The following is a 26,036-nucleotide window of genomic DNA, read 5'->3' on the forward strand; positions in this document are numbered from 1 at the left end:
ATTCCAATTCAGTAATTCTGAGTGGACCTGATAATGTGTATTTTTAAAAAATTTCCAGGAGATAGTGATACTGCTAGTCTGGGGACCACAGTCTTAAGAATCAACCTTAGGTTAATGGTTCTTAACCATGACTCTATAGTATAATTACTAATATTACCAGGAGGCACTTTAAAATTCAAATATTTGCTCCTTCCTCCCTCCCCTCACCTCCCACCTTAGTAGAGCCTGGCTGGGCATATGCATTTTGAAGAACCTCCACAGGTTATTTACAAAACAGGTGGCAGGCCAGATTAGGCCAGCAGACTATAGTTTGTTGACCTCTGGTATTGATGAATAGCTTAAATAAACCAACAACCGCTTATTGCTAGACTTCTTGTTATTAACACAAAATAAACCCACCATAAGCAGGGTTTTTCTGTTCCTTGCTGCCAAGAGCATTCTTAACAGATAACACAATCATCTCTAAAACAGATGTAGCTTCAGGTAAAGTAATCAACACACTGCAATATTAGTAAAGGGCAGACATACAGATCAGTGGAACAAAACAGAATCCAGAAATAGACTGACATATATATGACCAATTGGTTTCAACAAAGATGGCAGGGTAATTCAATGGAGAAAGGTAATAAATGGTGTTAGAACAATTAGCCTGACATCCATACCTATGTAAAGACATGAATCTTAGCTAATACTTCACATCATATACAAAAATTAATGCAAAATGGGTCACAATCTAAATGCAAACCCTGAAACTATATAACCTACAGAAGAAAAACAAAAGAGAAAATCTATGAAAATCCTGAGACACAAAGATTTCTTACAATACAAAAAGTAGCATAAAAAATGATAAAACACGCTTTATCAAAACTAGAAACTTCTACTCAAAAGACACTACTAAGAGAATGAAAACACAAGTCACAGACTTGGAGAATATACTTGCAAATCATGTTTCTGATGAAGGATTTATACCCAGAATACATCTACCCAGAATATCTCATAACTCATTAAGGAAACAAGCAACCCAATTTAAAAAATGGGCATTTTCACCAAAAAAAGTATGAAGGTGGCAAACAAGCACGTGAAAGAAACTCAATTCATTAGCCAGTAGAGAAACTGAAACCACAATAGGATGCCTCCATACACCTAATAAGATTGGCTAAAATTAAAAACAAGACAATACTGAGAATACCAAGAATTCGCAAAGATGCGTGACAACTGAAAACCTTGGGTATTTACCCAAGAAAAATTAACACCTGTGCCTCTTTGTGCATGTTTATAGCAGTATTGATAATCACCAAAAACTGAATATAAATGTTTATCAACTGCTTAGTGCATAAACTGCCATATAGCTATATAATGGCATACTACTCAGCAGTAAAAAGGAATGAATTATTAATACACACAATAACATGGATTATTCCAAGTAAAAGACGCCAGACACAAAAAACTCCATCATACCGTAAGGTTCCATTTATATGGAATTCCGGAAAAGGCAAACTATAGCGATGGAAATCAGATCATTGGTTGTCAGGGGCTAGGAAGGAGATGAGAGGATTCACTAAAAAAAAGTACAAAGGAACTTTCTGGAATAGTAAAAATATTCTGTATCTTAATTGTGGTGGTTGTCATGTAAGAGTTTATATTCACTACAGCTTATTGAACTATACACCTAAAAGGGCTGCATATTACTGTGTGTAAACTTTAACTCAATAAACTTAAAATAGAAAAGGGATATTGATAGCGGGGAAGGCTATGCATTTGTGGGAGCAGGGATTATAGAAGTAATCTCTGTACTTTCAGTTTTGCTGTGAACCTAAAACTGCGCTAAAAAATAAAGTCTGTTTTTTAAAAATTAGAAAAAAAAAAGTGGTTTCTACAAAAAAAGAACAAAAGTATTTACTTTTTTCTATTGCATCCCAAAAGATATTCATCCAGGGTTCTGTTTTTGGCAATAACCTTATTTTACAGGCTCTCCTGTGGCCACCTCATCTATGGCCAATGATATACAAACAATCCCTAATATATACCTACAACCCCTTCCTTAGCTCCCTACTGGAGAGAATTCTTCAGGTAGATATTCCAGACTTAGTGTGTCAAACTTAACTCACTGTCCGATCCTCCTTCTGTATTCTTTTTATTTTTTAAAGTAAGCTCTACACCATTGTGGGGCTCAAACTCACGACCCCAACATCAAGAGTCACATGCTCTACAGACTGAGCCAGCAAGGCGCCACCCTTGCTTTGTTGTTGCTTTGTTGTTGTTGTTGTTGTTGTTTTAAACCAGTGAATTGTAATACTATCCACTTAGTGAGCCTATGAAGAGCACAATCACCCGTCACTCCTCTCATTCCCACAATACTCGCAAAGCTTACTGATCCTTGCTCACTTGTGCATTTTTTCCACCCTCTATGTAGGTAATACCACAGGACAGCTTCTTTCATTTTACATAAGTCTACTGGAAAGGTAAGAGTTTCCCTGCCTTCTTTCTTTCTCCCCTCTGATCTGTCATATGGCCATTCAAGTTACAATTGCAAACCTTAGTTCTGATCAAACCCTTCCATGTTTCCTCAATTTCCATAAGATAAAGCCCAAATTTGTAACTATATTCTATGAATTTTTCACAACTCTGCCCAATTTATGCTTTCATCTCTTACCAGACACGTCAAATTACTCAACTTCCCTAAGACATATCATAAACTTTCAAGCATCAAGACTCTATAGACTGTTCCCTTTCCTAGAAAGTCCTCTTCTCCTTCTCCTTTCTGTTAAGAACAAGCTTAAATTGTTACCTCCTCTGGGAAATCTTAACCCCACTATATGGGGTTTAATTAGTCCCTCCTTAGGGAGTGCTACCATATGAGCATACATGTTTTATAGAATCAGACCTTGAACCAGTCTGGATTAGGTGGCAGGGATTGCTTCTTAAGGTATCTTTACATTATTCCCAAAGCTTTGGATAGATTCACTGCACAGTGTACCTGCAATATAGGTTTACTGAATTGAGTTTTATAAATGCAAAGAATAGAAGCCCAAGTAGTATTATTTTACCAATTTTGATACTGGACACTCTACAGATTTTGAGTTATAAAAAATGAAATCTGAATGCTTTATTTTAGCTTTGTTTACTTAAATACAACAAAAACAAAGCATCATTTTCTATTATTCTGAGAATCATTAAAGGTTTAACATTTACTAAGAATACTGGGCAAGACCAATTAGCATGCTACAAAACAATTTTATTTTGAAGCCCAACAAAGACTTCTAACTTAACAGAAATATAAAAATAAAAAAAGCAAAGCAGGTATGTATGGATAAATCAATGGTCATATTCAGATTTATGTTCATCTCTGTGTAAACTAGATTAAGCGGAGGAGGGGAGAATACTTTAAGAAACAGTCCTGAATTGAGGGAAAAAAACCCCAATAAATATAAAGTAGCCAATTTAGCAGCTACTGTAAACGCAGACATAAATGTTTGTAAGGACAGAGACTGCATGGCAAGTGATTTATTCATAATTCTGCTTATAAAGCAGGGTGGTAGTAAAAACAGTGGGCACAAGAGCTGGCTATGGCACAACTCCAGGGGTCACCATTCACATATAGACCATGTGAACAGCAGCCTGTACTTAAATCCTGGGCTCCATGGTAAGAGCTGAATTTGGGACATGGCTCTGATACTAACTGTTGGCTGTGGGCAAATTACCCTCTGGGAGCCACAACTGCCTCATCTCTAAAATGAAAGTGTTGGGGCGCCTGGGTGGCGCAGTTGGTTAAGCGTCCGACTTCAGCCAGGTCACGATCTCGCGGTCTGTGAGTTCGAGCCCCGCGTCAGGCTCTGGGCTGATGGCTTGGAGCCTGGAGCCTGTTTCTGATTCTGTGTCTCCCTCTCTCTCTGCCCCTCCCCCGTTCATGCTCTGTCTCTCTCTGTCCCAAAAATAAATAAAAAATGTTGAAAAAAAAAAAAATTAAAAAAAAATAAAATAAAATAAAATAAAATGAAAGTGTTAATATCTATCTCATAGGACTGTCATGTCATGAGGATTCAATGATACAATAATAATATGCTTACTGGGCATTTATTATTTATAATTAAGGCATTATATATGATTTTTACAGGGATTATCTCATTTCTACATCACAGTACCTGTCAATTAGTAAGCATACAATTAGTATCACTTTCAGCTTTTATTTTTAAAGATTTTATTTTTTTAAAGTTTATTTATTTTCAAGACAGCATGAGCAGGAAGGGGCAGAGAAAGAGAGACAGAGAGTCCCAAGCAGATTCTGCGCTGTCAGCATAGAGCCCAATGTGGGGCTCAATCTCAGGAACCATGAGATCATGACCTGGGCCAAAATCAAGAACCGGACACTTAACCAACTGAGCCACCCAGGCGCCTCTTAAATATTTTATTTTTAAGTAATTTCTACACCCAACGTAGGGCTTGAACTCACAACCCTGAGATCAAGAGTCACATGCTCCACCAAATGAGCCAGCAGGCAACCCCCACTTTCAGCTATTTCTAAATAAATTCTGACCCACCTTCTGGAGAGGAGGTTTGAAAAACCAAGTAACAACAACAACAACAAGAAAAAAAAAGCAGTTCTTCCACTTTCCATTATCCAGAGAAAACTAAGAACACACCTACTATTTATGTGTAAGACCCATTACTGAAGTAACACCTGTCCTTTCTAAATGTATCAAATAAAAGTAATAATTTATAGGGTAGAATTGGCTACAGGTCTATTTCCTTAAGAGCAAAACTGCATTTATAGAAGCAAAGGACAAAACGTTTCAAAGGCAAAAGCCAGAGTCATTTCCTGGTGTTAATGTTCTACTTCTAACTTTATAGCCCGTTTCCGTTCTCTGCAACAATACCAACTAGGCACCACTTGATTTGACAGTTATCCAAAGCTACGTTAGGCAGTTTGGGATCTTTTTCCAGTAGAGATTTTGTCTTAGGAAATGCATGCTTATGAAATGACAGTGTGCACTTGAGATATCCACAGATGTTGAGAAAATTAAAGACAAATTCCTGATGATCTACAGTTCCCACTACTTGTGTCAGACTGCAATGAAAATAGAAGTGAAAATGGTTCAGACTGAGTAATTTTACTCAGCTTCAGTGTAAAAGCTAAGGCATCTTGAAACAAGTACATAAATCTCAGTTTTACCAGAAAGCAAGGCACAAAAGAACCAGAAGTCCCATTTGGATACTGGAAAGTATTGTTAATGACTTCAAACCCACTCACATACTCATTCTGCGATCTTTGATAAATCACTGAATTTCCTTGTGTCATTTATAAATTGCAGCTGTTCTGGCTATCCATCTTTTTATCTTACTGCATGAAGGAAGGACCAGAGAAACAACCTAAAATTATCATTAGGAATTACTAACATTAACTTAAAAAGGGAAAGAGAAGGAACAGCACCTTATAAATTCATCCTGAAAAGTTAAGAAAGACCCAAAATATTTATGATTGTGTTGATAAATAACAGGATTATGACTGGGTTTTATTTACGTCTCATACTGTCTGAATTTTATGTATAAAGCAGACATTATTTTTATAATTAGAGAAAACAAATAACAAAAAGTCCATTTGGGAGAAAAAAGGAAAGCAAGCACGTTCAATTCTACTGTATGCAGTGATCATAACCCTAGGCCTTTTTCAAGCCTGTTGATTTTTCTACATTTCACAGACTCACTTCTTTGAGTAATTCTTAATCATTCTTTAAGGTTTTGCTAAATTGTTACCTACTCTATGAAACCTTTCTTCGCTTTAATAGGCAATAATTATGTTCTCATATAAATCTGCTCTTATCTATATTCTGGTACTTGATGAATTTTATAATGACATAGTTCCTTATGTGTCTCCCCACCATCATCCTGATCCCCTTAATTAAACTGTGTGTTCATGGTTCAGTTACTCTGTTTGCTGAATAAAAGACCTACATTAGAGGACAAGCTCACCTGATACTAAAGCAAGTAATATCAGATACAAAGTCAGAAAATTAGTTTAGGCAATGCTAAGTGAGAAGGAGTGACTTCTTTATCAGCTATTTCAATACAGGTTGGCAACTTCTTTCCAACTACAATAATGTTCGGTGGATTTTTCAAGAAGAAAAAGATTAAAAAATTCTCTAACTGAACTTTTCACCGAAGAAGTATTGGCTCATCAATGTACTCCCAACCAAGATTTATAGAGTATCTTTGATTAAGAGCTAAGGGTATAATATTCCTACACAAGAGGAGTCAGGTAGAGAAAATACAACATGTTCTGAATTTATGAAAGTTTTCCGATTTTGATGTGAATTGTAAAAACACTTTAAGAAGATAAATACCTGTGTTTTTTATAACTACATCATCATATAAAGCTCTTCTTTAAAGGGCTTAACTAAAGCATTACCTTCTCCAAGAAGCTTTCCCAGACTCCTCCCCCAAGCTGAGACAAGTTTCCATCCTTTGTTCTATAGCACCCTTTGTTAATCTCTACCGTAGCATTTACCTAACTGCATTAATGTTGAAAATTAAAAATATAGCCACAGTATCTCTACAGCTCCTCCATCAAGAGATATAGTCTATTTCCTGGATTGGCCCTGTGACTTGCTATGATCAATACAATGTGGCAGAAGTGACACCATGTAATTTGTAAGCCTTAACCTTAAAAGATACCTTATAGCTTCCACATCTGTCCTAGGACCACCATGCTGCCGTGACGAAGTCTGAGATGAAAGACTACAGGAAAAGACTCAGCCATCCCAATTAAGCTCAGTCTTCAGCCAACGTATCAATTGAATGAAGTTATATGAACCAAAACAAGACCAGCAAAACAACCCACTCAATGCATAAAATCATTAGTAATTAATAAACTGTTTTAAGCCACTCAGTTCTGAGATCTGAGGTAGTTTGTTACAAAGCAAAGACTACTACAATCCACTGCAACAAGAATCTGAACTGTCATCTACCCTAAGCTTTAGCATCTGCTTATATATATAAGCAGGAACCATGTCCAATTGATCTCTATTCTCATTCACCCTTTAAAGAGCTTCTCTTTGTCTGTGATATTCTGCAGTTTCACTGTCATCCTTTTTTTTTTTTTTAAGTTTATTTTTTCACTTTGAGAGAAAGTGGAGGAGGACCAAAGAGAGGGAGAGACAGAATCCCAAGCAGGCTCTGTGCTGTCAGTGCAAAGCCTGTTGTGGACCTCAAACCCACAAAACACTAGGTCATGACCTGAGCTGAGATCAAGAGTTGGAGGGTTGCTTCACAGACTGAGCCACCCAGGCGCCCCCACTGTCATCCTGATTGGGACTCACTCTGTTTCTTGAAGCTGATCTGTATCTTTTATCACTTGTGGAAAATATTCAGCTATTATCTCAAGTTATTTCCTTTTCTCCCACTCTATTCTATTTTCTGAGTAATTTCCTCAGGTTGATTTTGCAGGTACTTGATTTTCTCTTCAACCATGTCTAATCTACTATTTAACACATCAGTTGTACCTTTACTTGCTCTGATTTTCATGAAGTTTGCTTGGTCTTTTATTAAATTTTTAAATAATTTTGTTCTATCCTAATATTTTCAAATTTTTCTTTAAATTTTCAATCATTTAAATCATATCTATCTTAAAGTTACAGCTAATAATTCAAATGCGCAAGTGTTGGTGAGATTTGGTCCTGCTGGGGTTTGCCTACTCTGGGTCTTTGTAAATTTTGGAATGTTTGATATTCTGTATCAAAGTTATCTGTAGAAATACCATGCAGCCTGGGTGGCAAGCATGTCCCTCCAGAATAGTTCTGCAATTGATTCTGTCAGGAGCCCTAAGAGTATTACCAACCCAGGAACATGCAGGTAGTATAAATTCAAATCTCAAATACCTGAAGGCAAGCCCACTGGAACAAGTTATCAACAAGACTCCCCTCTAAACCTGTGCCCAACCTAAAATATAGAAGCTTCCTTATTTTCTTCCTATGACTATAAACAAGTTATTTTTTCCAAATCTATCCTTTCAGTTAGCCTGAAGGTGTTATATAAGGAAATCTCAGTTCCAACACCCCTCTCTGTAAAACCCAAAGCTTTATCTCTTCTCCAATTTAGTCAAAACCCAAGCCCACTGATCATAAAGCAGCAAATTCCCCCAGTACGGACCCAGTGCCAGCATATATGTATAGTTCTGGCTTTCAGTGTCCCTCTTTGCTATTATTCTTTCGAGATTACTTTCTTGTGAATATAGCTATGAAAGGTATTTGTTATATTTCATCCAGCTCTCCTAAATATTTCGTACTAGGACATTTTTAGGTTTTCTAGGTCATCATAGTTCCAAAAATGGGGAGTTCTCAACTTCGGTGCCTAAAAACAGCATTTGGTGGATTACTAGCTATCAACTGAATAATTCAACAAAACACTCAATTAGGACTTTTGGGGTGGATGAATGACAGACTTTTAAATGTATTTTTCTGGAGTGTTATATGAAGGTGATGAATCACTAAATTCTACTCCTGAAAACAAAATTATACTATATGTTAACTACCTAGAATTTAAATAAAAATTTGGGGAAAAAATGTATTTTCTAAATCCAATGCAATTTTACCATCTAGTAGTGGCTGAGACAATGGTTTTAAAAAGAGTCATCCGCATCACTGAGCAACACGTTTGCAGTAATCCTATTATACTTGACTTTGATGAAAATATCAAAGATTCAACAATAATTCTATTACTTCTCCACTTACCATTTCTACATACAGTAAACCAATATACCGTCCAGATGTACTGAAAATACATGGAAATACATACAGGAAACATTTTTAATTTGTAGAACATATTGCTCAATTTCCTGGTCTAAAAAACAGAACATTTCTTTTCAGTAAACAAGATATGAGAGAGCACAAAAAAAGTTCTCTGCAGGAGCCCTGAGGGTCTTTCCCATTTACCATAAATGATTCATCAAATTAGAAACAGGAAGAGTAAGTCAAACAGTATCTCAAAAATTAACAAGACAATTTTAAGTCTTCTCCAAAAAGAGAGAAGACTCATCTATTTGCATGTGTACTCATTTATGCTGTCTTCCTTCATATTACAGAAATTGCTCCTAGGTTAACCCCTCCACTTACACACAGGAAATCTCTCTTCCCAACCTAACCAAAGACTTAGCAATTCTCTGGTACCAGTAATGTCCCCTTCTTTACTGAATAACTCTTATCAGTACACACATATCAGGAAATATCTCACTAGAATCCCTATTACTCTTCAGTTACCACTCCATTTTTCTGTTTTGTTTTGTTTTTTTAGCAAAACTCCTTAAAACAGTTGTCTATACTATCACCACTTCTTCCTCAGCTACCACTTACAACCCAACCCACACTAATGCTAATGATCTCATCTCTCTTGAAAACAACAACAACAAAAAAAAAACAAGCAAAAAAACACCCTTCTTAAGGATCACCCAGGCCTCTATCCTATCATTCTTCAGTCACCATCTAAAGCAACCTCTCAGCAGAATCTAACATACCTGGTTATTCCCACTCTCTTGAAACACTTTCTTCATTTCTCTCCCAAGGCACTCCAAATCTCCTAGTTTTCTTTGTATCTCACTAGTTATATCCTCTCACTCTTCTCTGCTGGCTTCTCTTTATCTCCATCTCTCAATGTTGAAGTACTCCAAGAATCAGCTCTTCACTAACTCTTCAGTTTCTAATGCTCACTCTGGGTGATCTCACCTAGTCCCACAGCTTTAAATACCATCTATACACTGTTGATGCTAGTCATAGTCACTCTGGAGGATCAATCTCATCAACATCCTGAACTTCTGATCCCTTTAACCTGATCCTGGTCCTATCTCTTTCCATTTTAGTAAATGACACTACCATATACCTTACAGCTCAGACCAAAATCTAGGAACCATCATTTATTTCCCTCTTTGCTTCAAATCCCACATCTAATTTGCCCACCCTATCAGTTCTACCTTGAAATATACCCTGAATCAGAGCCATGAGATCATAACCTGAGCCGAAATCAAGAGTCGGAGGCTTAACAAACTGAGCCACCCAGATGCCCTGACTAAAACAGCCTTTATCTACTCTTCTTACTACCAACCAGTCTTGCCTCTTTATTGCCAATTCTCCAAAGAGTAGGCCAGATATAATTCGTATACAACTCACTTCCTTAAAGCATACATTCTATGGTTTCCAGTATATTCACAGAGAGGAGCAACCAACACCAAAGTTAATTTAATATATTTTTATCATGGGGTGCTTGGGTGGCTCGGTAAGCATTTGACTTCACCTCAGATCTTGATCTCACGGTTCATGGGTTCGAGCCCTGCATCAGGCTCTATGCTGACAGCTCAGAGCCTGGAGCCTGCTTTGGATTCTGTGTCTCCCTCTCTCTCTGCCCCTCCCCTGCTCTCACTCTGTCTCTCAAAAATAAATAAAACATTAAAAAAATTTTAAATATTTTCATCACCTCAAAAAAACCACACAAAAAACCCAAACACCACCACACGTATCAACTCCCCTTTCCCTCAATAACTCCAGCCCTAAATAAGCAACAACTAATTGACCCTCTGCCTCTGAAGATTTAACTCTTCTAGATATTTATTGATGGAACCATATAATCTGTGGACTTTTTGACTTAACTGTCATTTAACATGTCTTCAAGGTTCATCTATATTGCAGCATGTATCAGTACTTTATTCCTTTTTATGACCAAATAATATTCCATTATACATCACATTTTATTTATCCATTTAGTAGTTGGTAAACATTTAGATTGTTTAGCTTTTTATATGCCTTAAATACATCCTGTGGGTTGTCTTTTTTCCTTTGCTCCTTTGGTGTGAAATCTAAGAATCCACTGTCAAATCTGAAGTCATGTAAATTTACCCCATGTTTCTTCCAAGAGTTTTACACTTCTAGCTCTTACACTGAAGTCTGTAATCCATTTAAGCTAATTTTTGTATATGGTGTGAGGTAAGGTTGCAACTTCACTCTTGTGAACATGGCTATCCAGCTGTCCCACCATAATTTGTGGAAGAAAAAAAAAACCCTCTCGATTGAATGGTATTGGTAACCTTGTCTGAATCAGCTGATCACAGAAATATGGTTCTATTTCTGAATGTTCTATTTCTCAAATGTATTCCAGTGATCTATATGCCTAGCCTTATGTCAATACTACACTATCTTGATTACCACTGCTTTATAATAAGTTTTGAAATTGCAAAGTCTGAGTCTTCCAACTTTGTTCTTCATTTTCAAGATTATTTTGGCCTATTCAGGGTCCCCTGAAATCCAAAATGAATTTTACAACCGTTACATAAACCTCTACAAAGACGTTACCTAGGATTATGATAAAGACTGCACTGAATGTGTAGATCAATTTGAGGAGTAATGCCATCTTCACAATAAGTCTTCTGATACATGAACAACGAAAGGACTTCCATTTATTTAGATCTTCTTTATTTTCTTTGAACAATGTTTTACAGATTTCAAAGCCTAAGATTTGCACTTTTGTTTAACTTCATACTATTTCATTCTTTTTCATGTTATCATAAATTGTTTTTTCACTGTTACTTTAAGGTTGTTCATTGCAAATGTATACAAATAAAACTGATTTTTTGTACATTGATCTTGTATCCTACAATATTGCTAAACTTCTTAGTTTTTTTTTTTTTTTTTTTTTTAGATTTCTTAGGGTTCTCCATATACAAGATCATGTCAACTGCAAACATAGTTTTTACTTCCTTCTTTCCAATCTGGATACCTTTTACATTTTTGCCTGAGTGCCCTGGTTGTACCCTCCAGTACAATGTTGACCAGAGGTAGTTAAGTGCAGACATCCACGTCTTTAGGCTGAACTTAAGGGGAAAGAATCTACTCTTTTACCACCAAGAAAGATTTTAGCTGTGAGTTTTTCCTAGATGCTGTTAATCAGGTTGAAGAAGTTACATTCATAGTTGATTTTTTTTCTGAATTTATTTTCATAAAAGGTGTTGCATTTCAGCAAACATTGTTACTGTGTCCACTAAAAACGATCATGTGGTTTTGTTTTTAGTTCCATTGATACATTATATTACCTTAATAGATTTTCAGTTGTTAAACCAACCTTACATTCTTGGAGTAAATCCCACTTGATCACAATATGTAATCCTTTTCATATACTGATGAATTAATAAGTATGCTTGTATTTTGTTGAGGACTTTTGTGTTCCAATTTATAAGAAATATAGATATGTAGTTTTCTTGTGATGTCTTTGTCTAGTTTTGGCATTGGCACAGTATCTTCCTCATAGATTTAGTCAGGAAATATCCTTTTTTTTTTTTTTTTTTTCTATTTTTGGGAATAGTTTGTGAGGAACTGGTATTCTTACTTAAGTATCTGGTAGAATTCAGGGAATAAAGCCATCTAGGTAGGCCAGAGCTTGCTTTATGGGTACATTTTTTATTACTAATTCAACCTCTTGTTATAGGTCTATTCACAGTTTCATTAGTGTTTTTTTAGAAATTTATCCATTTCAGTAAGTTCTTTTTTGGCATATTACTATTCCTAATAGTCCCTTATAATCCTTTTTGTTTAACATATGTTTGGTAGTATTGTCTTTTCTTTCAGTTCTAATTCTAGCAATTTTTTTCCTTGGCCAATCCAAGGTTTTATCAATTTTATCAATCTTTTCAGAGAACCAGGTTGCTTTATTGATTTTTTTCTCTATTTTTCTATCCTCTGTTTCATTGATTTCTGCTCTTATCTTTTTTTTTCCCTTACTTTGGCTTGTTTTACATTTAGGTTGCCCTTCTTTTTCCAATGTCTTAAAGTAAAAGATTACTGATTTGAATTTTTCCTTCTTCCATAATACAGGAATTTACAGGTAGAAATTTTCCTATACATATTTAAGCTGTAACCCATAATGTCTGCATGACAGGTCTTTTCCCATCTTTTATTTTAAATGTTTCTATTTTTGTATTTAAATTTTTTTTTTTTTTAACGTTTATTTATTTTTGAGACAGAGAGAGACAGAGCATGAACGGGGGAGGGGCAGAGAGAGAGGAAGACACAGAATCGTAAGCATGCTCCAGGCTCTGAGCCATCAGCCCAGAGCCCGACGCGGGGCTCGAACTCACGGACCGTGAGATCGTGACCTGAGCCGAAGTCGGACGCCCAACCGACTGAGCCACCCAGGCGCCCCATCTATTTTTGTATTTAAAGTGTGTCTCCTACTGAGAACATACAGCTGGATCATGGTGTTTTATACACTGCTGATGGTATTTTTAACTCTATTGCTTAATCCATTTTGTTATTCTTGATACAGTTCAATTTAGGTATGCCATTTTGTTTTTTAATTTTTATGCATCTGTTTCATGTATTTTGCATTCCTTTATTCATCTTTTATTGCTTTTTTTAGTAGTGAATATTTTCTAATATAGCATTGACATTTCTTTAGTGATATGGATATACATACAAATATATACACACACCCCATCTCACTGGTTGCTCTAGAACTTACTGGGTATTATTTTAATTTATTAGAATCAGTTTCTGATTTCTACGAATTCTAGTAATTTAGCAGTATTCCCTACCGTGGCATTATTATACATATTATATCTATGTTACAAATCCAAAAGATTTTTATAATTGTTCCTTTATAGAATTATTTAAAAGAAGGTGAGAGGAGAATATATATTTATAGCTTGTTATAAATTAATCAATTCTAGCTCTCCTTATTTGTTCTTGTGGCTTTGAATTACCATATTAAGTCATTTATTAAGTTGTAATATAGCTCTGCTTCTACTTCATTTTTGTGACTGGCAAATACATCATATTTATGTTATAGGTAGAATATGCACATATTATATATACAAAAGAGAAGAAAAAAATGTACTTATATGGTCTCTATTATTATACAATTATCTTTAATGGTGCTAAGGATTAAAATTATTGTTTGAAGTCACTTGCTTTTGGCCTGAAGAACTTTTAGTATTTCTTATAAGGTGGTTCTGATAGCAGTAAATTCTCTTAATTTTTGTTTATTTCAGAATGTCTTTATTTCAGCTTCAATTCTAACCAATAGCTTTGCTAGGATTCTTGGTTGAGTTTTTCTCTGAGCACTCTGAACAGGTTATCCCACTGGCTTCAAGCCTCCACTATTTCTGCTAAGAAGTCAGCTATAAATCTTACTGAGGTCTCCTTCTAGGAACCAAATCATTTTCCTTTTGTTACTTTCAAGATTTCTTGTCTTTGGTTTTCAACATTTTACTAAGATAAGCTTTTTTGTGGATCTTTCTGAATTTATCTTAGAGTGTGGTAAGCTTCTTAGATGTGTAGATTATTATTTTTCAATAAATAAATGTGGGACTTTTCAGACATTATTTCTTCAAATACTTTTTCTGCTCATTTCTTTCTTCTGCTGAAACACATGAGTATGCTGTTACACTTAATAACATCTCATCTTCTCTGAGGCTTTTTTCATTTTTCATTATTTTTTCTTTCTGTTCTTTGGATGTTTCTACTAATCTTCAAGTTTATTAACTTCTTCTTTAAGGAGTGCCTGGCTGGCTCAGTCAGTGAGCATGTGACTTTTTTTTTTTAATTTTTTTTTTTTTAATGTTTATTTATTTTTGAGACAGAGAGAGACAGAGCATGAATGGGGGAGGGTCAGAGAGAGGGAGACACAGAATCTGAAACAGGCTCCAGGCTCTGAGCTGTCAGCACAGAGCCCGATGCAGGGCTCGAACTCACGGACCGTGAGATCATGATCTGAGCTGAAGTCAGCCGCTTAACCGACTGAGCCACCCAGGCGCCCCTATGTGAGCATGTGACTCTTGATCTCAGGGTTGTGAGTTCAAGCTCCATGCTGGGGGTGGAGCCTACTTAATAAAAAAAATAAAAATTAAAAAATAAATTAAAATAATAAAATCTGTTTAATCCTTTCTTTTAAAAAAAGCAAATATGTTATGGTATACTCGATGTGCATCATGTGTCATCCTTGCACAGGGGCCATGCTAGTCTTCTCTGTATCATTACAATTTTAATATACGTGCTCCCAAAGTGAGCACATGTACATTTAAATGCATGTATTTTAAATATGCACTTTGGTGAATTCTGGCATATGTACACACCAGTCAAGTCAGTGGACATATCCATAATGCCCAAAACTCCTTGTGCCCTTTCTACTCCTACTCTTTTTCCCTGTCCCATCATCACACCCTCAGGCAACCACTGAATGGCTTTCTGTGACTATAGATTAGGTTTGCATCTTCTACAATTATACATAAGTAGCACTGTCTTTTCTTCAGGGGGAGGACCTGTCTTCTTCCACTCAGCCAAATTATTTTGATATTTCTTATGACTATGGTAAAAATATTTCATTTTTTAAAAGATTTTAAACACTTCTGATAATTTTTTATGAAAAAAATCTATGGGAGGGTCTTTACTTTTGTTCCAATTTTATCAAGACTTAATTGAAATAAAACATTGTATAAGTTTAAGGTGTACAACATGATTTGATAAGTGTATATATTGTGAAATGATTACCACAATAAGGTTAATACATCCACCAACTCACATAATTACCATTTCTGTGTGTGGTGAGAGCATTTAAGATTTATTCTCTTAGGTACTTTCAATTAATTATATAATACAGTATTGTTAACTATAGTCCCAATGCTGTATATTAGATCTCCAAAACCTAATAACTGCATAACTGAAAACTTGTACTCTTTAACATCTCCTTTCTCCCACCATCACCTCCTACCCCTAGCAACCACCATTTCACTTTGACTTTGACTTAGATTCCACATACACATTGTGGAATGTGAAATGTTATGTGTCCATTTTGCTTGTTTCAAAATGTTTTTTGATTTCTCTTTTGATTTCTTCTTTGATCCAGTGGTTGTTCAGGAATATGTTAATTTCCAAATATTTGTTGATTTTCAAATTTTCCTCTTGTTATTAATTTCTGACTTCGTACCACTATGGCTAGAAAAGATATCTGGCATCGTTTCAGTCTTCAATTTGTTAAGATTTGTTTTGTGACTTAACATATGATCCATTCTGGAAAATATTCTGTGTATGCTTGAGAAGAATATGTATTCTGCTGTTGGGTAGAATGTTTTATATATGCCTGTTAGGCCCACTTGGTTTAAGGTATAGTTCAAGTCCAAAGTTTCCTTATTAGTTTTGTGTCCAAATGATCCATTGTTTAAAATAGACTACTGAAGTTCCCTATTATTATCGTATGGTCTATTTCTTCCTTCAGATCTATTTTGCTTAATATATTTAGGTACTCTGATGCTCAGTACATATATATGTACACTTGTTATATCCTCTTAATGAACTGATCCATTTTTCATTACATTATACTCTTTGTCTCTTCTTACAGTTTTTGAGTTAAAGTCTATTTTGTCTGTTATAAATTTAGTTATCCCTGCTCTCTTTTGGTTTCCATTTCATGGAATAGCTTTTCCAACTCTTCACATGGAGTCTGTGTGTGTCCTTAAGGCTGAAATGAGTCTCTAACAGGCAGAATACAGTGGGAAGGTCTTATTTTTTTTATCCATTCAACACTACATCATTTGCAGAGTTTGGTTCATTTACATTTAAAGTAATTATTGATAGGTATGAACTTATAATGCTATGTTATTGTTTTCTGGTTGTTTTGTAGTTCCCTTGTTCCTTTCTCACTGTCTTCCTTCGTGAACTGCTATTTTTCAAGGCGGTATACCCTGATTCTCTTCTTTTTATCTCTTATGTAACTATCATAGATTTTTGCTTTGTGGTTACCATAATGCTTACATAAAACATCTTACTAATACAACAGTATATCTGACTTTCATAAAACTTTAATCATATACAAACACACCACTCTCCTCAACATTTTAGAGTTTTGATGTACATATTAACTTTTTATATTGTATATTTGTTATTATATCATTCATTTCACATATTATTTTCATTAACTATAGTTATTTTTAATACCTTTGTCTTATTATTTATTTTGAGAGAGAGAGAGAGAGAGAGAAAGAGAAAGAGGGGAGGGGCACGGAGACAGAATCCCAAGCAAGCTCCATACTGTCAGTGTGGAGCCTGACATGGGGCTCACAAACTGTAAGATAATGACCTAAGCTGAAATCAAGTCAGATGCTTAACCGACTGAGCCACCCAGGAGCCCCAAAATCTGTCTCTTATTTTAGACAGTTTTATTATAATGTGTCTTGGAAAAGAATCATTTTGGGTTGAAATCTTGGGGAAACCTATAAGCTTCATGAACTTGGATGTCCAAATCTCTCCCCAAATTTGGGAAAGTCTCATTCATTATGTCTCAATAAGCTTTCTGCCCATTTTCCTGTCTCTTCTTCTTTTGAAACACTAATAATGCATACATTGTTTATTTTAATGGTATACCACAGTTCGCGTAGGCTTTCCTCACTCATTTTCATTTTTCTCCTTTTTTTCAGACTAGATAATGTCAAATAGTCTTCTACCTCATAGTAATTTCATCTGCTTGATTCAGTCTGCCCTTGATGATTTCCATTGCATTTGCATTCCCTAAAGTGGTGATGGCTGCTTAAGCATGTGGTTTCTCCTTATCCAGAGAATAATCCAGTCTCTATGCATGCTCACTAGCCATCTGCAAAGGATCATTTTGACCATTTTTTTTTTAAATGTTTTATTTATTTTTAAGACAGAGAGAGACAGAGCATGAGTGGGGATGGGGCAGAGAGAGAGAGAAGAAGACACAGAATCTGAAGCAGGCTCCAGGCTCTGAGCTGTCAGCGCAGAGCCCAACGCGGGGCTCGAACTCACAAACTGAAATCATGACCTGAGGCGAAGTCGGACGCTCAACCGACTGAGCCACCCAGGCGCCCCTCATTTTGACCATTCTTGCCCTCAGGGGCATGCACAAGAAGGCAGTCACTGTGTGAGGGTGTGTCTCAGTGAGCTGCAGAGAGCTTGGAGGTACCCATGAGCCAGTAGGGGAGACAACCCCAGTGGCTCATGAATGGGCTTCCTCATGGAGCTCCCAAAGCAGTTAATAAAATGTGTCTCTTTGATATGTTCCATTCCCAGCTTTAGATGCTCTTCTCCCAACTATCCACCCCCCAAGTCGTGTAGTTCACAATTTGATATTTTGGATGAAGTAAGAAAGAAGTAAGCTTTTGGGAGAGTATCTCACACAGCTGTGGAATCCAGGTATGCAATCACCTGCTTTCACTTCCCCATACGGAGGAAATCATGGGCTGAGTAAGTCTTTACTGGCACTGACGTGTGTGTGGTCTTAGGGGAAGGGTGACACAGGTAAAGTGAAACTGCTCCTTTTATTGTCTTCAATGGATCCAATCTTGGATGTTTTTTCTCCAAGTATTCTGAAACCTCTCTGACGGGTTCCTCAACTTCCACAAAGCCTCTCTCTTCCATGAGCAATTGTCTAAATCAGTGTTCTCTGAGGGTACGATGGTAGAAAACTCCTTGAAAATCCTGAAAATGACTACATTTTGATGACATCACCTCTCATTCTTTTTTGCCAGTTGAAATTTATTATTGAGCCCCTCTCACTGAATCTCCCGTTTCAGTTATTGTGCTTTTCCACTTCAAAATTTCCATTTGATTCTTTTTTATAATTTCTATCTCCATATTGATATTCTCTATTTGATTTGACATCATCATACTTTATTTCTTTAAGCATGATTTTAGTTCATTGAACTTAATGGCTACTTTGAAGAGTTTGCATATTAAATCCAACATGTCACTCTCACAAGCAGTGTCTGCTGCCTGATTTTTTTTTTTTTTAATGATGAATAGGTTATTTTTTCTTGTTTATTTGCATGTTTCACAATTTTGTTTTGGAAACTTGACATTTTAGATAATATACTGTACCAAGTCACAGTACTGGTCTCCCCACTCTGGGACATGTTATTTTTTATGCTTGCTTATTTAGCAGCTAGATGGCTTATTTTAGGAAATTCTATTTCCCTAATTCCTATAGTGTTAAGCCTCTGCCATTGTTCCTCTGGGATGATTTGGCTTTACCTGCAGACATCCTGGGATGAGAGCAACTTTGTCAGAGTGCTTGGTCTCTTTCTCTGACCATACCTAAATGTTAAACTCCACTAATATGGCCAGTTGCTCTAAAGTTTTCAACAGTGCACCTGAGTACAAACTACTGCACAGAATAAACTAATCAAATTGACATTAGTTTGAAGGGAGAGTTTTGGAGGTCAACGTTTGAGATTTGCTCTGACACTAAGAGTCAGTTTCCTCCTAGAAAGCCTACAGTTAAATCTATATGTCCAATCAATCTACCGAACTCTTCTCAGTTACCTTTCGCCACAATCTCTATGGTTTATGAGAGTACCCTTAGGCTTGAACTTCTCTACACTCTGCTATAAATAAAGTCAGTTTCTCTGGGAAGAGACCAGGAGCTGTTTTATGATGCCCTTCTCATTACAGAGAAAATCTGTAGGCCACAGCTATAAAGTTGGGAGGGTGGACAATAACATGCTTTATTTTGAGTGACACCCCATCTCTAGAAGCTGAGTGCCTGGAGGGTGTAGGACTTGATACAGTAGTCTCAGGTCTTTTGCTTGCCTGTAGTGGTGTGGAACCACTACTTTAGAGGCCAAAGCTAAGGCAGCTGGACTCTCAATATTCTCAGCAGCACAGTGCCCAAAGTAGAGCCTCTATGCCAAGAACAGGACTGAGCAAAAAAAAGGGAGCCCCCACCACTGAGTCACACTTGGCTAGCAAAATGTAGCTGGGGGCAGGATGAGAAATGCAATCATCCTGCTCTTCCCAGAAGACAGCCCTCCAGTGAGGAGCTGGGGGGAGGGGAAATCCTGTCTTCTTGATTGCACTGATGTGGAGTGGAGTGGCCATCTTCCTCAACTGGGATAGGTGAGGAAAGCAATGGGCTTGGTTCAAATACCACAGATTCTTTACCAAATTTTAGTAAATTTCCTTGAATAAATGTTTCTTCAGTTGCTATATTTCCTTTAGAACATTTCCAAAGACTTTAAATGGTTGTTTTTTTTAAATAATTGTCACCAATTTTGCTAAGGAATGGGTCCAGAGAGCTCCTTATGCTGCCATGCTGGAAATATCTCTCAGCCAGTGAACTTTTTAAAATGTAAATCAGATCATGTCCCCATTGAAAACTCTCCAACACCCTCCCTTCATGTTTATAACAAAGTTCAAATTTCTAAGCTCTACAGAGTTCTACATGATCCAGCCTCTGCCAATCACTGGATAGCATACTTTACCACTTTTTATTTACTTTATTCACTCTGCTCTAATCTTTCTGTCCTAATAAGAGTGGTCCTCCTCAGGGTCTATCTTCTTGTTCCTTTTACAAAGCTCTTTCCCAGCTTTCTCCATGGTCTTCTTCCTCATTTCATTCAGGTCTCTGTCTCAAATGTCATTTCAAGACATTCTCTAAAATAGTAACAGCCCTTCACTCTTTATCCATGTATCCCACTCTGATTTTCTTCACAGCACCTAAATTTACTTAACATATTCATTTTCTTATCTGCTTAAAGTCTGTTTTAAAGTCTGAGAATAACAGCTCTGTGAGGGCAGGGGGCTTTGTGGCCTTATTCATCACTGTTATCTCCAGTATTTAGTACTTGGCACACAATCAATACTCCATAAATAGTTTCTGAATGGATAAACATAAACAAGAATGGTAATATTTTTAAAGCTATTTACATTTTAAATGACATTAACCAATAATGTTTTTATTTATATCCATAAAAAGAATGATCAACAGAGTATGTGAAAAGTAATCGTTTATTTGGCTTAGAAAATATAACAAACTGCAGTGGCCAATAACCAAGGTATTTAATATTCAGTTTCGATAATCCTAAAATTTATTTATTTATTTTTTTACAAATAGCATTGCTGACCTGCCCTTGTCTTTACACTACATATACTGGGCCCAAAAGAAATAATTAGAAATAAACTCTAATTTAATGGGAGAATAAAAACAATACTTAAATATTTGTATCATGACCACTAGTTTTGAGAGTTGGGGTATTAGAAAATTTAGAAGCTAATCAAATTGAAACTCCTTAATCAAACATAAATTTGTCACCATCACTAATTGTAAATAAAATTAAGCATTAAGAAAATTAGGATATTATTTCCATTTTTTCAGTTTCACTCCATATACCTTTCTATTATAGGCCAAGTGCAATGAGCTTAGCAAGGCTAAGCAAAAAAATCTTAGGTTATGGAGTTTTACCTTGAGTCCTGTTTTCTCGTCATCACTTCCATTATTTGTAGATGGTGTCTCATCTCCTTGCCTGGAAACCAAGACAAAATCTTCACTATTAAGAGTAGATACTGAGTCTGAGGAGACACTGATTTTTCCAACAGAAGCCTTGTCATCCATGACTCAAGAATGAAGCTCAACTCATGAATGATTAAATATTTTAAAAATGCCTGAAAAACAAAAACCATAAAGATACTCATATAGAATGTCTGCCAGATATTCAGTTATGCTCTAATTCTTACAAAATACATATGGAAAACTTAAAAATAATACTTCCAAAATATTTTCCCAAGACTTTACTTATAATTTAGGCTTTTTATTCTAGATAGTAAAGGAATTTGATGCTATTCAGGGCCAAGATATTTCTGATTTAAAATAAATAAATAAAACATAATCCCTTGAGAACAACTGCCTACCTACAGTGATTTCTTTGGCATATGTTACAACTCTATTCTTGGACTCCGAACACTATAAAGTACTAAACTTCTGTTTTCTACTCTTTAATCTGCAAAGCTGTACACATAAATAAAATTGAAAGCACATAGGACAATAAGGTTTTTCTAATATTATTGATACTTAAATTTCAAATATTAACAAGACGTTTTTAAACAATAAAATTTCATATTCATCCTCAAGAGAAATAAATTCAAGACAGAGCAAGCAGAAATTCTAAAGCTGGGAAATACCTTACATAGCAAGAAATCAGAAATCCATTAAAAACTCAATCTTCCCATCCCATGGTTTCTTAAGAGCTCAACTCAACACGAACATTACCAGTAAGAGTTTCATGCCAAAAATTCCCAGCAAGAAGTATAAAAATATGTCACTTATAAAAAGCCACTCAATTATTTATTGACTCCTGCAATAAAACTTAAACTCATCTACCATTTAAAAACCTGGTTCTGCATGGCTATGTTCCCATTTGGTTGCCAAAACAGCAACAGAACAAACAATACAACATACTCAGAGAGCTTTAACTAATAAACAAAAGTAGCTCCAAGCTCCATGCTCATCATGTACCTCAGAGAGGTAAAGTTTCTGAGAGTCTGTTTAATCTCTCCAATTAAGAAGTCCTGATTTATGCTTTGGGCTTTCAATTGAACATATATTTATTGAGCATACACCATGTGCCAAGCACTATTTTCCCCCCAAAGGCTCACATCTAAATAAACACCTGGCAGTAGGAATTACACAATCCCTGAATATTATACTTCAAAAGAAACTCAGAAATAATCAATACTATTAAGCAGATGAGAAAATGGCAACTCCAAGAGAAGGTCATTTAACTAGGCATAACTAAGGCTCGAACCCTTGAGTACTCTTTGCTGCTTTCTATTTAAATTAATTCCCTTGCTTAAATGACTATCACAGATTTACATTTCATAGGACTAAATTTAAATGTATAATATGGCATTCAAAGACACTTCAAAATGTACTTATTTGAAAATTTTTAACGTAGTTTTGCTTCATTCATTCAATGAATACTTATTAAGTGTCTAGTGTATAAAGAATAATACATGATACACATGAGAAATTAGATTCTTGCCCCAAAGGAGTGTATAGTGTAGCAGAAAACAAAGGCACATTGAACAAGTTAATAGGTACTGATTTAGGGTAAAGAAAACAATGGGAACATGTTGGGACAAGGACCTAGACTAATTTCAGCTGAAACCAGTAGGATATTGTATGTCAATTATGCTTCAATAAAAAAAAGAGAAATAGATTAGAAGAGGTAATGTACTTGCTAAGGATATATACTTAAATACTCCCATGTTATTTGCCCTCCCTGGATCCTCTTCCTGAAGTGATTTCTTTGCTTCTGTACTCCACCAACTCCAACTCATCATTCATGATGTAACTCCTCTTCTCCTAGTAGCCTGCCCATCCTCATCCCAGAACCAAATAAATTGCCTGCCTTATTTCTGCTCCTATAGCATTTTACATTTTTTATATTATTACAATGTATTACAATTTGATGGTGAGTGCCTCTTAATTTAATCTTCATATTATTTATTACACAGATAAGAAAATTGAGACCTAGAGAGATGGTGTAACTTGTTCAAGATAATGGCTGTAATGTAACTGGTTAGAGACAAAGCCAAAAATTGAACCCAGTTATCTATGATTCCAGAAGCTATACTTTTTCGGTCAGATTATGATGCTTTTCCAACGACACAAATTTGAGCCTTGTCCAAAAACAGTCAGGATTGGGTAAAGGAACCTTTATCTTCTATAGAACTAGTAATTTAGGCAAGGTTTTCATGCTTAATTAGTCCTTTCCCATTTTTTAAATTGTGACTAACAGGATAGCACAGGGCCTGGGAAATTTCTCTAAAGCTATGATCTGAGACACTGACAACTTTCTATAATACTCTAGACTCAAAAAAATAATATACTTCGGTATTTACACTATGGAACTGAGAAGACTTGGCAGACTCAAAGTTCAACCTATTTCCTTTGAGGAGGTGATAGGAAAATACACTTTATAAAATACTATTTGTTTTGGCACCTGTAAAAAACTGAATCACTCGGTGGGAATGAGTTTATCAAAACATGAAGTAGTACCGGAAAATTACAGTAAGATTCCCCTTCTCTGGCCTCCACAATAAAGAGGTGTCCCAGAACTTGGTGTACTCCTGGAAAAATTGTAGAGTATTCACAACCTCTGTCTTGAGACCACATGAAGTGATTTTGTTTTTAATCCCTCATACCATTTACCACAAGAAGACCCCTACTGTAATTCTTCATCCTTCAGATTCCAATACTGAGTTTAAACTAATGGACAAAGCAAACAAGCTTCTTCACCAAAACACGCTGCGCTACCATGTATCTTCCTACCTTTCCCCATACTATCAATCACCACTTGACACACTTTACATTTTAATCATTTGTTTTTAAATATCATGTAAGCTAGAACCTAAATTCCATCAGGGCAGAGATTTTCGTCTGTTTCATTAACTGCTATATCCTTAGCACCTGGAACAATGCCTGGCACACATTAGGTGCTCAAATATTTGCTAAAAAATAAATAAGATAAATGGCAAATAAAGATGGAAAAGAGCAAGAGCCACCCAATGAAAAGGTAAGATCATCTTTTATAGACTGACAATAAGAAATCATATTTATGACGGTAAAGCGCACAATTAAGATTTAGGAAAAACCCAAGTTAGAATAATGACAGTGTAAGCTTCGTCATAACGAACCTGAGTTTTCATAAGTGAAATGAGGTACTATCTACTACTATATAACTACTAGAAAACACAACCACTATAAAAATTACTAAGGAACAGGTGTACATCTCATTTAACAATACACATAGAACATCATAAGCACCCAAGAGTTATAGCTTTTCAAGCTAACTTCCAATTTTAAGAGAAATAGTATCAACTAATTTAAATAATTCAGTTTAGGAAACACAATATTAGGACAAAATATACAGCTTTCCTATTTTCCACATTCTAATTTGTTTACATGTAAATAAATGTGAAGGAATACTCTAAATAAAAATGTTTCATCTTTGTATGATATTTTACAGATTACTAAAACATATACACTCATTACCTCATTTTATCATCCTAACAATTCCATAACATAAACAGAGTAAGGATTTTTATCCCATTTTAAAGAAGATAATAGACTTATGCACACCCTGGTATTGGTAGGCACCAACTGTTTCCTTCTTTTATGCAAGTGATACCCTAGACCCCAGCATGTCTAGTTACTAACAGGGAGAGGTTGGTGAGTCAAGTCCAGGGATGTTTCCTTCTCTATCTCCTTTTATAAGTCAGTAAGTCATGTAAAACTATAGGTAATTTTGTTTAATTATGCAGCCTCCTGCATCATACCCAAAAGTTCAAATATGTTATATTATTCACAATTTCTTTCACTACTTGTATCCTTACTGACCTATAAAAGATCCCTAGAGATTTTCTAATTGAAAATTAGCTTTATGCGGCACGTGGATGGCTCAATCAGCAGAGCATGAGACTCTTGATCTCAGGGTCATGAGTCTCAGCCCCATGTTAGGCACAGAGCTTACTTAATATAAAACAAAGAAAATAAGTCTCACGATATCAAAACTCTTTATGAACTTTTTGCCTAAATTCACTGTTCTGTACCCTAAGTGACAGGGTACTATGCTTAGAGTCCTATGCTTAACTATGGACTTCTACAAAGATCATGGCAAAGAATGCACCTCGGTCTTGCCAAAAGAAGATTCATTTTCATTCTCAATCTCCTTTTAAACACTAGAGACCCAGCTAATGGAGAATAAAATAAAAAAGAACTGCCCATGATAAATGCTCTTCTGATAGTCCTTCAAAAGCAGTGGACATAATCAGTGTTTACTTACTTTTCAAAAACTTGTGAAGTCTTTATTTGGACGGAGTACTATCAGATTATTTGTATTGTTTTTTAGTTACTAACATTCAGAAGAGTAACATAAACAGTGAACTTGCAGTGGCATGAATTTGCCAATGTGCAATTAGTGGAGGCAAAAATCACCTCCCAATAAGTGACCTACGTAACTTGATAAAAGAGGTGTGAATGATACTTGTAATTGAACTTGACATGCTTGAGACAAAATGTGGTAGTTCCCAGCCACTATTCCAGGGCTCTAATGTATCTTTATTTCCTTCGTTTTCTTGAAACTCTTTCTTCTTGAAGAAGTATTAACTGCCTCCACTTCTACCACTTCGACAGGACACCCTACTCAGAAAGCAATCCCAATGAAAAATCTGGCTCCCCTACCTCTCACCAACCCTCACTGAACTTCTTAAAAAACGTAT

General features: G+C 35.8%; 1 protein-coding gene and 1 non-coding gene across 6 annotated transcripts in view; both read right to left on the reverse strand.

Annotated features, from left to right (window-relative positions):
* The window catches only part of RABGAP1 (RAB GTPase activating protein 1), a 181,158-nt gene that overhangs the window by 134,762 nt on the left and 20,360 nt on the right, over positions 1–26,036 (reverse strand). For 4 of the 5 annotated variants that reach the window (XR_009251422.1, XM_058694213.1, XM_058694214.1 and 1 more), the window contains exon 2: positions 21,220–21,419. The exons of the other annotated variant lie outside the window; for it this stretch is intronic. Coding sequence is in view for 3 of the 4 variants with exons in the window: in XM_058694213.1 (XP_058550196.1) it covers positions 21,220–21,369 (150 nt within the window). In the remaining variant the exon portion in view is untranslated. The remainder of the gene's footprint in view (positions 1–21,219; positions 21,420–26,036) is intronic. 5 annotated transcript variants of the gene reach the window in all.
* On the reverse strand, positions 14,927–15,037 carry LOC131492329 (U6 spliceosomal RNA). The gene has a single exon (XR_009252017.1). It is a non-coding gene; the product is annotated as a U6 spliceosomal RNA (small nuclear RNA).

Source organism: Neofelis nebulosa, chromosome 12 (genome assembly GCF_028018385.1).
Source record: "Neofelis nebulosa isolate mNeoNeb1 chromosome 12, mNeoNeb1.pri, whole genome shotgun sequence".
NCBI lineage: Eukaryota > Metazoa > Chordata > Mammalia > Carnivora > Felidae > Neofelis > Neofelis nebulosa.